Here is a 13,048-nt window from a genome sequence, read left to right on the forward strand (position 1 = left end):
ACTTTCATTCTTGGAATGTTGTCATGTGTTCACTTTGCTTCTTCACGGGGGCTACAGTCTTCTTGGAAAAGGGGAAATTACTTATTACTAACAAGCAATACTAACATATCTCAACAAACCTAATTATAGTAGTAACACTACAGCAGTGGTGGCAAAAAAAAATAAAAATCTGATCCAGTGCTCGACCAGTCCAGGGTGTACCCCGCCTCTCGCCCGTAGTCAGCTGGGATAGGCTCCAGCTCCCCCGCGACCCTGACGGATAAGCGGTATAGAAAATGGATGGATGGATGATCCAGTGCTTAAGTATCAGGCAATACAACGATGTAAAATACTCTGCCATAAGTCCCACAGCTAGTATCCCACTTAAGTAAAAGTATGTTAGCACTATCAGCAAAATGTAGTAAAAAGGTGGAAAAATGTGACCGATATTATATCATTAGATTGTTTGTGCTGATGCAGCAGTGTGTAAATGTTACTCTTGTAGCTGGTTGAGGTGAAGCTAGTTTAGATACTTGAGATACAGTTGGGTAGATCAGTCCAGTGGTTCCCAATATTGGAGGCTGAGGTCCTACCAAGCAATCACAAGATAAACCTGAAATGTAAGTCTGTTCATGAGATGATTAATGGGAGGCAGGAAAGAAAAAAAGAGTAAAACTTGATCAAATTTAAAAAAAATGTTTCTCCAGTCTTTGCTGTTTCAACATCAGACTGTATAGTGATAACCCTGTGAGACGTTTAGAGGTCTGTTTGGTGGAAATGCACCACTAAAGGCCACTGGTTTAATTTCTATTAGTGTGTTTTATAAACTTGATCATGTATTTATAATGCAAAATCTGCAAAGTAGCTATTGCTGTCACATAAATGTAGTGGAATAAAAAGTATAAAATAAGTCTCTGAAATATGGTGGAGTACAGGTATAAATGTACAAGTACTCCAGATTTAAAAAAAAAGTTGAATCACAGAACTCAAGAAAATATAGTGTTGTTCCCTATTAACACACTGCCAGTCTGTTATCAATTAAAAACACTTACTCACTCTTTGGTGACCCCTGCTTGTGCACAGCTGTAATCGCAATTGAATGACAGGCATAATAAAATCTCATTGACACAAACCAACAGCTTAAAAAAAAAATTCTCAAAAAACAGAAGAGACTAAAATACAACTTTAACCACAAGGAATGATGAAATCACACAGCTGAATGTAAACATCATCAATAATAATAATAATGCCAATGCCAATAATAACAATAATAATTCATCTATTGTTGCCAAATGTTGTCATATGTAAATTCCATAAGTGGTATATCTATCTATCTATCTATCTAGACTACTGCATGAGTAGCACCACCCCAGCTTCTTCAAGTAAGATGACCGCTGATCTGCATTCATTAGTAATGGATTTGCAATTAACTGATGCAAACCAATCTGCAGTCCTCCCCATTAGGGATGGAAACATAATATTGGCCTTAAATGGACTCTTTGAAAACAGGAAGACCTTATCTGACCACTATAAAGTGCTTATGCAAAGACAAAATTAAAAACAAATCTCTAAATTGAAGATATACAGTTCAGGGATTTAAAATGTACCACATGGCATCTTAATGTTCTTGTAATGGGAGTTTAAAACTTATTTTAATTAACTATTGGACTGTAGTACTGAATGGAAGGTGAATTGTTGCTAATAAAACAAGTCAGTTTCTCTTTTCAAGTTATCATGCCGTTCAGGAAAACTGACACAGCCAACATCATCAACACTATCTTCCTTCCAAAAATGGTCAAAATATTCCTCACACGTTTGGCATGAGACAAATGGCTGACCAACACAGAAAAAGGAAGGGATCTGTGATGGCTCATAGCACATTTCATAAGTCAATGCCTAATTCCTAATTCGTAAACTGCAGCACCGTATTCTTGTAAATGGGGAAGAGAAGGACCACAAAGTTTTTTTTGCGCTGAGCTGTGCATCTCAGACTGCATACCAGTTCCGGCGATGAACCTCTGTCTACTACCCTTACTGTATGCATAATTAATTTAAGAGGGCGGAGAAGGGACTGAAGCTGAATTCAGTGAAAACTGAGCTTGAGAAAAACCACCCATATGGTCACATGATCTTTCTGTTGTTCCTCTTACAAAGAAATCATCCTTCATTTCCTGCAAGAAGCAGTTTTAAATTAAAAAAAAATCAACAACAACAAACTCTAAGCTCTACGTACACACAGGTGAGGGTCAAAAACTGCTGAACTTTGTACAAACCCACCACATCTTTCATGGTAAAATTAGATAAATTTGAAATTTGCACACTGTGTGGTCGAGTTACAGCTGGTAGCCACCTGGTAAACATGCTTGAGCCAGTATTCTGACATCATTTTGATAGGCATGATGTCAAGTGTCTGATTTTGTGGTCTTCACATGACAGATACCAGAAGACAGTGGGTCCAGAGTGAAACGTCTGGACAGATCATGTTGGATGTGGGCACAGTATGTGTCAGAGCTGCTGTAATTTGACCTCTGTGCCTCCTCTCAGCCACAGGATCAACTGTGCACCAGTGCTCCTGGCCAACGTTTTTCAGCATCAGCGGATATGCATCAAGACTGGATTGCTAACTCAGCAAAATGGGCATGTGCCCCACAGACCTGGACTTTGATGATCCCAAGAGTTCCCCAGTCTCCTGGAGAATACTAGATAGAAGGGCAATAGGAGCACAACACCAAATATTTGCCCTAGGGCCCCCTAAGAGGTTGATGGTTCTTAGGGAGGTGAGGATAAATTTTGGTATTTCCAATGGTAGTTTAAAGGTCACACAGAGCTTTTAACAGACTCAGGAGCTGATTCGATGGGCGTTCAGTGATGTCAGACAGACCATATATAAAGGTGTTGACCACTCCTAGAACAACAGACCTTCGGAATCATCTGCTAAGGAGTTCACAACTAACTGTTTGCAAATGCGCTCACAGTGGACTCCAGAGGGCGCTAAGGAGCAAGCTTCAGGAGCAATCAATCTAGTCGGATTTAAGCAGGTATGGATGTTGGGGATATCACAACTGTTTTGTTTGAATATGTTGCTATTTTCAATGTTGTGTTTTTCTATCTAGTAAATTTAATCACATTATAACACCACTGATAGATGTTGGCTCAAATGCTAAAGTATTGTATACATTATAAACATATATTTATTCCAGTAGTGACATGCATGGAACCAGAAACCAGCACTGAGAGGTTTTTATGAAGGACCTTTTATGTGGTCTGCTATCATTTTTGTTCACTTTGAACTCAGCTAAGCATGTTAAATATCTTGGCTCCTTAAATGTCTAGGCCTATCAGTGGATAAACAGATATGCTGAAGCTTTCTGGATGTCATTGAGACCATTGTGACAATATCATCATTATCCTGTGTCAGTAGTATAGCTAGTTGTGTAATGTATAATGTTTTAGTTTCTGTTTAGAAATAAGAAACAAACTCTCTTTCTCAACGAAAGTTCAACTTTAATTTTTAAAGATATTCTGCTATAAAAGCAAATTCCTGAGAGTATGATATGTTTTTGTGAAATGCAAACTTTTCTTACTTTTGTAGTTTAGAACAAGCTTTAAATTAGTAGAAGAGATCTGAAGGGATTGAAAATCAGACTGTAATTGGAGGGAACAAGGTTTGCGGCAAAGCCCATAGCATACAGGATGGCATTGTCTGCATAAAAATGAACATTTCAGTATTCAGTTGGAAAATAAATGCTTTTACAGAGTAAATAGCAGAAGATCTAATATTGATATGTTAATAACAATAACTAACAATAGCAATATCAAAAAGCTTTGCTGTACTCTATGACTCCCAGGATTAGTGTCACCAATTGAGTATCTGACCAAATGGGACATATGGTCACAATCTGCCCTTCTGTTCCTGAGTTACGGAGGTGAAAAATGAATAGGTAACATGATGAGATCACAGGGAAGTTTAACTTTGACCGTCTGGATATAAATTGTCATCACTTTATCATTTTATCCTATTAGACATTTGTACAAAATTTTGTGAGGAAATTCTTGAGGCTCAAAACATGTTTGGTGAGGTCGCAGTGGCCTTTGACCTTTGACCACTAAATTTTAACCGGCTCATCCTTAAGTCTACGTGGACATTTGAGCCAAGTTTGAAGAAACTCCCTTAAGGCATTCCTGAGATAAAACGTTGCTGACAATGGGGCAGACGGACATCCCATATGCACGATGCCTCCGGTCGCAGCTATCGAAAAGGTGTAGAAACAATGAAACTGTGATTCATTGTTCAAATAGCATTGAGAAACTGTGTTATTTTTTACTTTCACTAATTCAGCACTCAGATGCTCAATTAGTATGGGAAAATATGAGCTGTCATGAGCAGCGATGCTTACATAAGTGCGGTTAACACCATCATAGGCTCATATGCGAATGGCCATATGTGCATAAATGCTTACGCACTTGCACCCAACACATTAAAAAAAAAAATTAAAAATGAAAACAGCATGGAGAATTAAGTATCTAAGCAAGTAATTCAGCATCACACCGGAGAGTACTAATCATCGAATAAAAGCTTTAGCTCATTTAATCTGACTTTACTGATAAAATCCAGGTTAAATCCTGCGTACAAACGGAATTTTTGTAAGTTTCATCTCCTCCCCAGAAAAATGTTTGCTCAGCAGAAGGTCCAGGCTACTTTTGTTCAAGGTTACAGCAATACATTCTTCTAATATTGCTCGCTCAGTTCTGCAGAAACGATAAGATTTCTGAGGAAGTCTCTGGTTATCTTTTCTAATAGGCATTCAAGTTCACATTTGCGTGCCATATTTCAAGTTTATCTGTTTTCATCACATTCACATTTGGAGATTGAGATCTGCTGCATATATGCAATTATTAAAGTGCAAAGAGTGACGCCGGTGATATGTAAATCAGACGACAGCTCACATTTGCCATGATGGGCGAACTGGCAGGACGTCTAAATCACTTCATCATGGAATTCATCTGAAGCCCATGGGTCTCTGTAGGTCACTCAAAGGAAACACAGTTGCCATTTCCTCTCCTTACACGCCTACCCAGATATCAGCTGTCATCTTTGTGAGACACTGTCACCATGTTGTAATGATCCTAGGACATTTCCCCTCTTGTCTGAAGAATTACTGAGACAAGTGTGAAACATTTAGACACACACGCACGCACTACTATCATTAACGCTCACATAACAGTAACAACTCGACATAAACAATAACAGAAAGAGATCTCTGAAGGATTCGGTGCTACTTATGCACGATAAAATGCAAACATTCACAGTCAGGCAATCTCTGTGAAAGCGAAAGAGGAATGTGGTGAATGTGTTTGTTAAGACAGACAGATTTCCTCTAAAGGAGACAATAGCAAGAACTGTACACTAAGGCACACAACATGCACAGACATCAGACATGACCATGGTACATCATTGCAGCTCATCTGGTCTGCAGAAGATTCACAGTCAAGACAATCATGCAAACAGCTACCAGCTTCCACGTTAGAATTTCATCAGTTTGTCATTTCAGTTGAGTGTAGCCTGGTTTTCCACTGTGATTCATGTTCAAACGGGGCTGAATCAGCTGCATATGATATCAGCAGTCAGCTTTCAGGTAAAGTGCTGCAGTATCGCTGACTGTAGATTCTGAGCACTGGTTACTGACGACATCAGAAACTAACCTTAGGAGGTGAAGGAGCAACACCACAGAAAACAAAGAGACACCCTAACCACATCAGCACCTGATTGTCTTAAGAGCAGACAATGTTCTGCTGACTGTTGCTCAGCGATTGATAAAGTGATGCGTGAAAGATAAGAATTCACTAAACTGTTTCAGCACCATTTTTGAAGAGACAGTGTGAAGGGGACATGGAGAGGGACACTGCTTCCTGGAAGAGCTGACTGAAGGAAACAGTTTGACCAGAATAAGCAGGAAGAGAAATAACATTGCCTTCTTACTTCTGGTTTCAGTGAACATTAACTTGCTGATATGAAGCCTCCACTGGATCACTATAGATTATGACCTAAAAAAGAAATAAATGTCCTGCAGACATTTCTAAAGCTAAATATTTCATAATAGGTAGGATTAGTAGTAGTACACACATTGCTAAACTGACACACCAACCTGAACATGATACTGGTTTTATCACTCAGCAGTTTCTTTGGTCATATCTGGTTTGCTGGATTTGATTACTAGCTGTGTGTGCGGGAGAAAGTGACTCACAACTAAAATGAGCCCCTCTAGAAAAATACAATATGACGTCATAACAAACTCAAAAATTCTCTCACTTAGAAACAAACGAAGCCACAACTGAAAATCTAGTAGATGAATCTAAAATGCAACTGCAACCACACAAAATCATGAATTCCCGCAGCTAAATGCAGAGCGCAGACATGCATGGTGGCACAGTCAGTGCCAAACTCAGAGAGGCTTCCCATAAACAGGTTACTGTTGACTCATCATAATTTTACATGTGAAATCACATGTATATATACATAAACTTAAATGTATAATATCTATATGTTTATTGAAAATTCAAAGATATGTTATCATGATCATATATATATATATATTTCTTTAATTCTAACATTTTGTGCAATTTACAGAACTTTATGTTACACTGGTGTACAAACCAGCCTTCTTTTTGGTTGCTGTAGTTTGCCTGCGAAAGTACAATGGCTTCATTTTTTGCACATCATAGCAGTTTGTTTTAATGTGCAACTGTGTTACTTGTTACTATTTCGCAATGTTCAGGATTCTCTGGGAACTAATTAATTTGTTTAATATCATTATGCTCACACTAAACTGTCAGAACTTTCGAAATTCAGACCTGACAAAAGACTATTTCACGTCTGTCGACTAAAATCTTAGGATATTTGTTAGTTTAGATCACACATGCAGCTGACTATGGAAGATTTTTACTCCAAAAGAGAAATGAACATAAATACAACAAACATTGTTATAGCTTTTCTTTTGGACTGAGGCATTCTTTTTCACATTCAAGTTACATTAAATTCATATCACGACACAGAAAACAAACAATATATTGCATGAAGCTGTTGTGCAGCAGAGGGCAGCACTTAGGGGGGCACACACATTACACACATACATGCACACACACACACACACATACACAAATCAACTGGACCAATCACGGCCTGCATGCGGAAACTTTGGTGGACTTTTGTTTAATTCCCTTCCTGTCGGAAGCTGGTGGTAACCGTGACAGACGGCTGCCATCAGTGACTCGAACTGCCACCGATGCTAGTGTTATCCCGAGCGGTGATATTGGTAACAGTGATGTTTTTCAGTTGCACAAAAGAAAAAGCACCCTTTCAGCCACAATAGCAATGATTTGTATTGGCTATGGCAGCGCTGCCTTGCTCTGTGTTGTGCAGCACTGAAACCATTTCACCTTGTTCGCCGCAATGTGATCTGATCTGATAATGTGACAGAAAAGCATCACAATATCACACGGAAAAACAGTTCATTTTGTTATTAAAGACAAAAACATACAGAATTGTCCTTTTAATATACATTTTTGCACACTAAATGCATAGACCAAAGGATACACACATTACAAAATACATTGCATTTTCACTTCATTTCTTTGCTTGACTTCCTTTAATTTCGGTACTTAAAATCTTCCATATTATCAAAATTCAAACTCAAACTCTAAACCTTTTTAGTAAGCCTGTTCTTCCATATTATCTATTTGATTTCTACACTGTTATCCAAATTTGCATCCGGTTAATGAACTTAGTCATGAACTATACAAGTCATCCTGACATTTGTTTGTACAGATTGTGAAGTCTTCATCCTGGAGCGACTTGGAATGATTTTTCTGCAACAGTTTTCAAAATACCAGTGTTGCCCAACACTGTTGCCCGTATGGGCTAAGATAATCCAAACACACACAGAGACATTAAGTTCTGGATAAGAGGACAAAACAGAAAAAGTACTGAAGGGAAAACACGCCTTACGCTACCACTTGGTCCCAACTACTTCTTCTATGTGGTTTCTGCTTCCAAATAATTTTTTCCCCCACACATGTGCTAACATCATCCAAGAGAAAGAATACAAGGTCTCCAAAAGCGGTAAAAAGGTGGTTGGAGACCTGTGACATCAACTCAAGACATCAAGGTTGAGTTCATGTCACCTGTCTTCACTCTTGTCTTGTCATTGTCAGTCATGTTACGCATGTATGACATACAGCAGGACTCCACAGCGTCACCAAACTCAAACCACAACTTAATATCATTTCCATCTGAGTACCACTGTTTCCTCTGCTATTGTGAACGCACTGAATTATACACAGTACATAGCATACATTTGGTGCTCCTGACAAAATTTTAAATGCTAATCTCGCACTGAAATATCTATTATAAGGTCCATATCTGTACTTTAGTGTATTAAGGTTATGTTATTGTAGTGTACTGTATATGGGACTGATATGTGTAGCTGTACTGCTACTAGTAATACTACTACTACAATCACTTAACTAACAATGAAAAATAAAATGGAAAAATTACAACAACAATAACAATAATAATAGTGAGAAGAAGAAGAAGAGGAATACAATTATTTAATACAATACAAATATTGTATATGATAAATGCTGAAATAACAAAGGATCACAGAAAATTAGCTCATATCAAAATTCCATGAATGCTGTGTCAGATTTTTTCCTTGAGAGTTCAAGATCTTGAGATCTATCAATAGAACAAGTCCATCACATGGTAGGAGTGGCCCACATGTAATGTATGATTCTGAAATTTCCCCTCATGTATGAAGCATGTTTAACCGTTTCTCTTCCAGTCAGTCTCCTCCTCTGTCCCAATTTTTTTCTATAAATTAAGAGAAGAGATGAGCCCAAATATGTGCACTTTTCTCTACTGGCCTATTCAGCAAGGTCCTACCAGCAAGAGTCGTGGTGTCAGAAACCAGAGAGTCTCCACGTCCATTCAGCCAGCAGCATCTTCACTCCTGAGGACCCACTCTTCTCCAGAAGACTCCAGAAGACTTCAGCAGCCTGTCCAGCAGCAGCATGACTCCTCGGTCTCTCCTCCTGACGGTCCTGGTCCTCTCCTCCTTCTTCAATACTACCTGGAGCACACCTATGTGCAACAACAGGTGCTGTCGTTTCGTGGAGGACTTCCCTGTCAGGCTAAAGAAGCTCAGAGAAAACTATTTACACATCCGAGACTTCTATGTGAGTAGCGCTCACTCTGCACGTACACTGAGGTTTAGCGCAGCATCATTTGGACAGACACCCACAGTCCATGCGGTCACGTAGCTGTGTCCTGTCAGCCTCCAGGTGATGCTGCACTTTTTCTCACCTCTGCTCAGCTCTGTCTGTCTGCCGGTTTGTTTACCTGCATGTACTGGCGCTGCCTCGAAGCACACTGAGCACATGCTTTCTCTTTCTGCAGGAGGCAAACGATGATCTGGACATGGCACTTCTAGACAAGAGCGTCGAGGAATCTTTTAAAGTAAGTGCATTCATTAAGGTTTTTGGTTTTGTTTGGTTCTGTTTTTAAGTCGCTCGTTTTTCATAGAAACAGTAACATTACCACAGGAACAGTAACATGACCACAAGGCGAGCGCATCGGTGAGAAGTTCAAACGTCATCATATAACCAGGCTGGTGCTTTCCACTCCCTACAGACACCCTTTGCCTGCCACACCATCAACAGCATACTGGAGTTTTATCTGGGCACGATTCTGCCGACAGCCATGGCAGAAGTGACAAACGACATCAGGGACTTAAAGCCTCACATGGAGTCCATACAGCAGATCTTCGACCAGCTCAACACTGATGTCACCAATTGTGTGAGTAGCTACACACGCGTGTTTCCTCCCACGCAGCGACTGCGGCGCTGCTAGACTGTGAGAGAGTTTTGCAACGTTCAGTGCACCTTGTGCAGCTGTGACTTAGTCCCGTTAGGTATCGAGCTGACTGGTGTGATATTTTTATTAATTTCGAGCCCAACGTAACGATCCTGAAGGTTCCTGATGTAACTTAAAAATCAATATTTAATCATTGCACTGGCAGGTTAGGTTTTAACACGTGGACACTGGGGTGAACAGCTGTTAATTAGCACGTATAAGATGATTTTCCCACCGACGTGGTCACGCCGTTCAGGAGCACGCTGGATTAGCTGTAACTCTGTTGAAAGTCCAGCCTACGTGTGCCGCAGGTTTGCACAACATCCAAAAAGTGCCAAAAATATTCCCCAAACTTCAAGTGAGGCAAATGGCTGACCGCAGCAGAGAGGGTAGAGATCAGTGATGGCTCATAGGACAATCATGATATTGCACTGGCGATGAACTCCACTTTAACTTGCATAACTGTGCATCATCCAGTTCTTGTAAAACGGGAAGAAAGAGGAGGAGATGCTGCTACTGACCGAGGTCCCCGACGTTACTCCTTAATCCTTATAGAAACTGACAGACCCAAAGCCCAACCAAGTCTTCCCGCTCATTAACCACTTCATTCACTGGGTTAGAGAAGGTGCTGTCTGAGGGCATGTCAGTCTAATGAATGTTTGTAACCCCTGCGGTAAAGTTGTCTTCCTCTTGTTCCTCTTACAGAGACATTACTTCTCCTGTGAGAAACAGTTTGACATACAAACCGTGAACTCTACTTACACTCAGGTGAGGACCAAGATTTCATGCTCGCTTGTGAAAACGTGTGTAAGCTTGTATGTTGACAGATCATGTGAATAAACCGAGTCGTGTGTTTGTCCACAGATGGAGAATAAAGGTCTATATAAGGCCATGGGTGAGCTGGATCTGCTGTTTAACTACATTGAGACATATCTGGCCTCTAAACGGCAAAGAAACTAGGTGGGCTCCGTTTGAAGGCATGCAGAACTGAACCAAATGTGACTTTGTTCTCAGGGAAAAAGAAAAGAGTCAGTAAGCCTTGCACTCTTCAGTATTCGTTCCATTGTTTTCAGTGGTATGGCTGTTGCCAGATGTTGATATTGTTTTAAGGGCTTTCTCAACTGATGTCTTTGTTCTTCTGAGACTTCTGTTTACTTTTTTTGTCCCGAGGACAAGTTTACAGACCATATTGCGTCCAACACGTGTAAAGTAATGAGCCAAATTGTCACTTGTGAAGCTGTGATATTTATTTTCTACCATATAATATGTATTTATTATCACTAATTTGTATTGCTAGATGAATAAATGATTATTGACAAGCGAACCTTTTGATTTTATTTCACAACATCATGGAGCTCCTGTCGTGTGCCACTTATCTGGAATGGGTGGCAGGTAGAGCAGTGAACACATCACATCCTGCAAAAGTGCAGTGTATATGTGGGGAACTGCAAGAAGAGTGTCAATTCAACAGGGTGATGCACTAACCTCAAACGTGACCCATATACATCACTTACGAGCAGAGGCTCCGCTGTATCTTAACTTACGGTAACTGTAACTAGCCAGTCTCATGGCATATTCACACTTGCACAAGCACTCACATGCATGCCAAAGCAAGCGAACGTGCAGACACACACACTATAAAATAGACTTGATGGTGAAACTGTGCAGCCCCGCGTTTTGAAATATGAAACTGTTACTCTTTTTTTATACGTCGACATGTCACTTTCTTCATGGTGACAAAGTCAGGGAGGTAACTGAGGGTTTGTTCTCAGGAGTTTAATCCATCAGCTGCGCTACCAAAAAACAAAAGCTACCCGAGAAGCAAGAGATTTTTCTTTACAGAAGACACAAAAACATGCTCTGCATCCTGTATTAGTTTGAATGTAAGTACGTGCATTTTGACACTGAAGTTAAACAACTGTCTGTAAGGTTCCCGACTTGACTCAGGCTTCTGCACTGAAACCACTTGCCTCGTCACTGTGGGATGATCTGAATAGTATCATTCCAGCAATGACAGTTCTTTATGCAAAAATATCATTCATAACATTCATCCAGCAGAGCACACCTATTTCACTTTTATTGTTAATGGGAGTTGTCCTTAACAGTGAATCTCGTTCATTAGTGTGTTCACTGCTTTAAAAAGTCTCCGCAAAGCTGGGATTCAGGGTCCTCAAAACCAGCTTTGAACTTTTGAATGGCCTGCTTGTCAACAAGTTGCGTCGGCTCATAGCTGGCTGTTGCGTAATGACTGGATGTTTCTGTTCTGAAAGCAATGGTTTCGAGGTGAAAAGAAAAGAATCATTTTCATCAGTAGGCTTTTATCATGATCATGATCATGATCATCAAAAATAGCTTCTTCTTCTTCTTCTAATTTCTAAAATCCAAAACATGGGGCCATTTTCTCTTTGACAATGGAGACATCCCAAATCCCAACAAAGAGAAAGTCCTGGGTTCAGTCTTAAACAGCTGAGCAAATCATTAAGAGACACTTCACAACAATTCTGGTGAGGCGGTGAAAATCCTTAAAAATTTATTTCATGAAAAAAAAAAAAAGCATGGAGCCTTCCCTGAAAAAAAAGTTCCAAAACAAAATATCTCAGAACAATATTTTTATGGGAAACATTTCCAGTAAAAAACTGCTGAAGGGTCAGGTGGGAAATGAAAAAGTCCTCGAATGGCAGAGACTTGACACACCCACCCTTCAGGAAAAGTGAGGCAAAAGAGATAAGAGCTGGATTAAGTTTAGGCAGAATCAGTTCATTTCACTTGAAGGTGAAGAGGAGCAGCCACATTTATTCACAGAACACTTTAATAGATTAAATAGTTTTTTGGGTTTTTTTTAAAATATAGTTTTTAGTGTTAAGTATGTCGAGAATTTTTTCGTGTTCTGCATTAGTGGAAGCAATTTCGAAAAGTTGAGAGGGGAGGCATTTAAAAAAAGAAAAACTCACGAGTGGAAACGGAAATTGAAAGCTGCAAAAGTTGTGAAAAACATTCGTTCTTTATTCTGAATCATAAAGATTGAAGAATTTCTGTGCGTGATTCAAGTACAAGATTAGACTGCTCTGAAGTAGAGATCCTTTAGATACCAATATGTGCTGAATCTGCTTTAGTGCAAAGTCACATGTACTATCACGAGTCAGTTAGTGGTACAGAGGC

General features: G+C 39.7%; 1 protein-coding gene and 1 long non-coding RNA gene across 2 annotated transcripts; one reads left to right on the plus strand and one right to left on the minus strand.

Annotated features, from left to right (window-relative positions):
* Positions 1 to 7,514: 7,514 nt before the first annotated feature.
* On the minus strand, positions 7,515 to 9,040 carry LOC124056584. Its single transcript, XR_006842985.1, has 2 exons — positions 8,921 to 9,040; positions 7,515 to 8,848 (listed from the first exon to the last, which is right to left on the minus strand). It is a non-coding gene; the product is annotated as an uncharacterized LOC124056584 (long non-coding RNA).
* il10 (interleukin 10) lies at positions 8,843 to 11,207 on the plus strand. The gene is made up of 5 exons (XM_046384164.1): positions 8,843 to 9,213; positions 9,434 to 9,493; positions 9,668 to 9,832; positions 10,595 to 10,657; positions 10,754 to 11,207. Exons 1-5 carry the CDS (start codon positions 9,049 to 9,051, stop codon positions 10,847 to 10,849), a joined length of 549 nt encoding a protein of 182 aa, XP_046240120.1. The 5' UTR covers positions 8,843 to 9,048; the 3' UTR covers positions 10,850 to 11,207.
* Positions 11,208 to 13,048: the final 1,841 nt, after the last annotated feature.

This window comes from Scatophagus argus, chromosome 3 (genome assembly GCF_020382885.2).
Source record: "Scatophagus argus isolate fScaArg1 chromosome 3, fScaArg1.pri, whole genome shotgun sequence".
NCBI classification, from domain to species: domain Eukaryota; kingdom Metazoa; phylum Chordata; class Actinopteri; family Scatophagidae; genus Scatophagus; species Scatophagus argus.

Excerpts from the sequence above, each read along its gene's own strand:
- il10 (XM_046384164.1), top strand. The coding sequence starts at position 9,049 with ATGACTCCTCGGTCTCTCCTCCTGACGGTCCTGGTCCTCTCCTCCTTC. Across the intron at positions 9,214-9,433 it reads TACACATCCGAGACTTCTAT|GAGGCAAACGATGATCTGGA; the intron begins GTGAGTAGCGCT and ends CTCTTTCTGCAG. Across the intron at positions 9,494-9,667 it reads GCGTCGAGGAATCTTTTAAA|ACACCCTTTGCCTGCCACAC; the intron begins GTAAGTGCATTC and ends CACTCCCTACAG.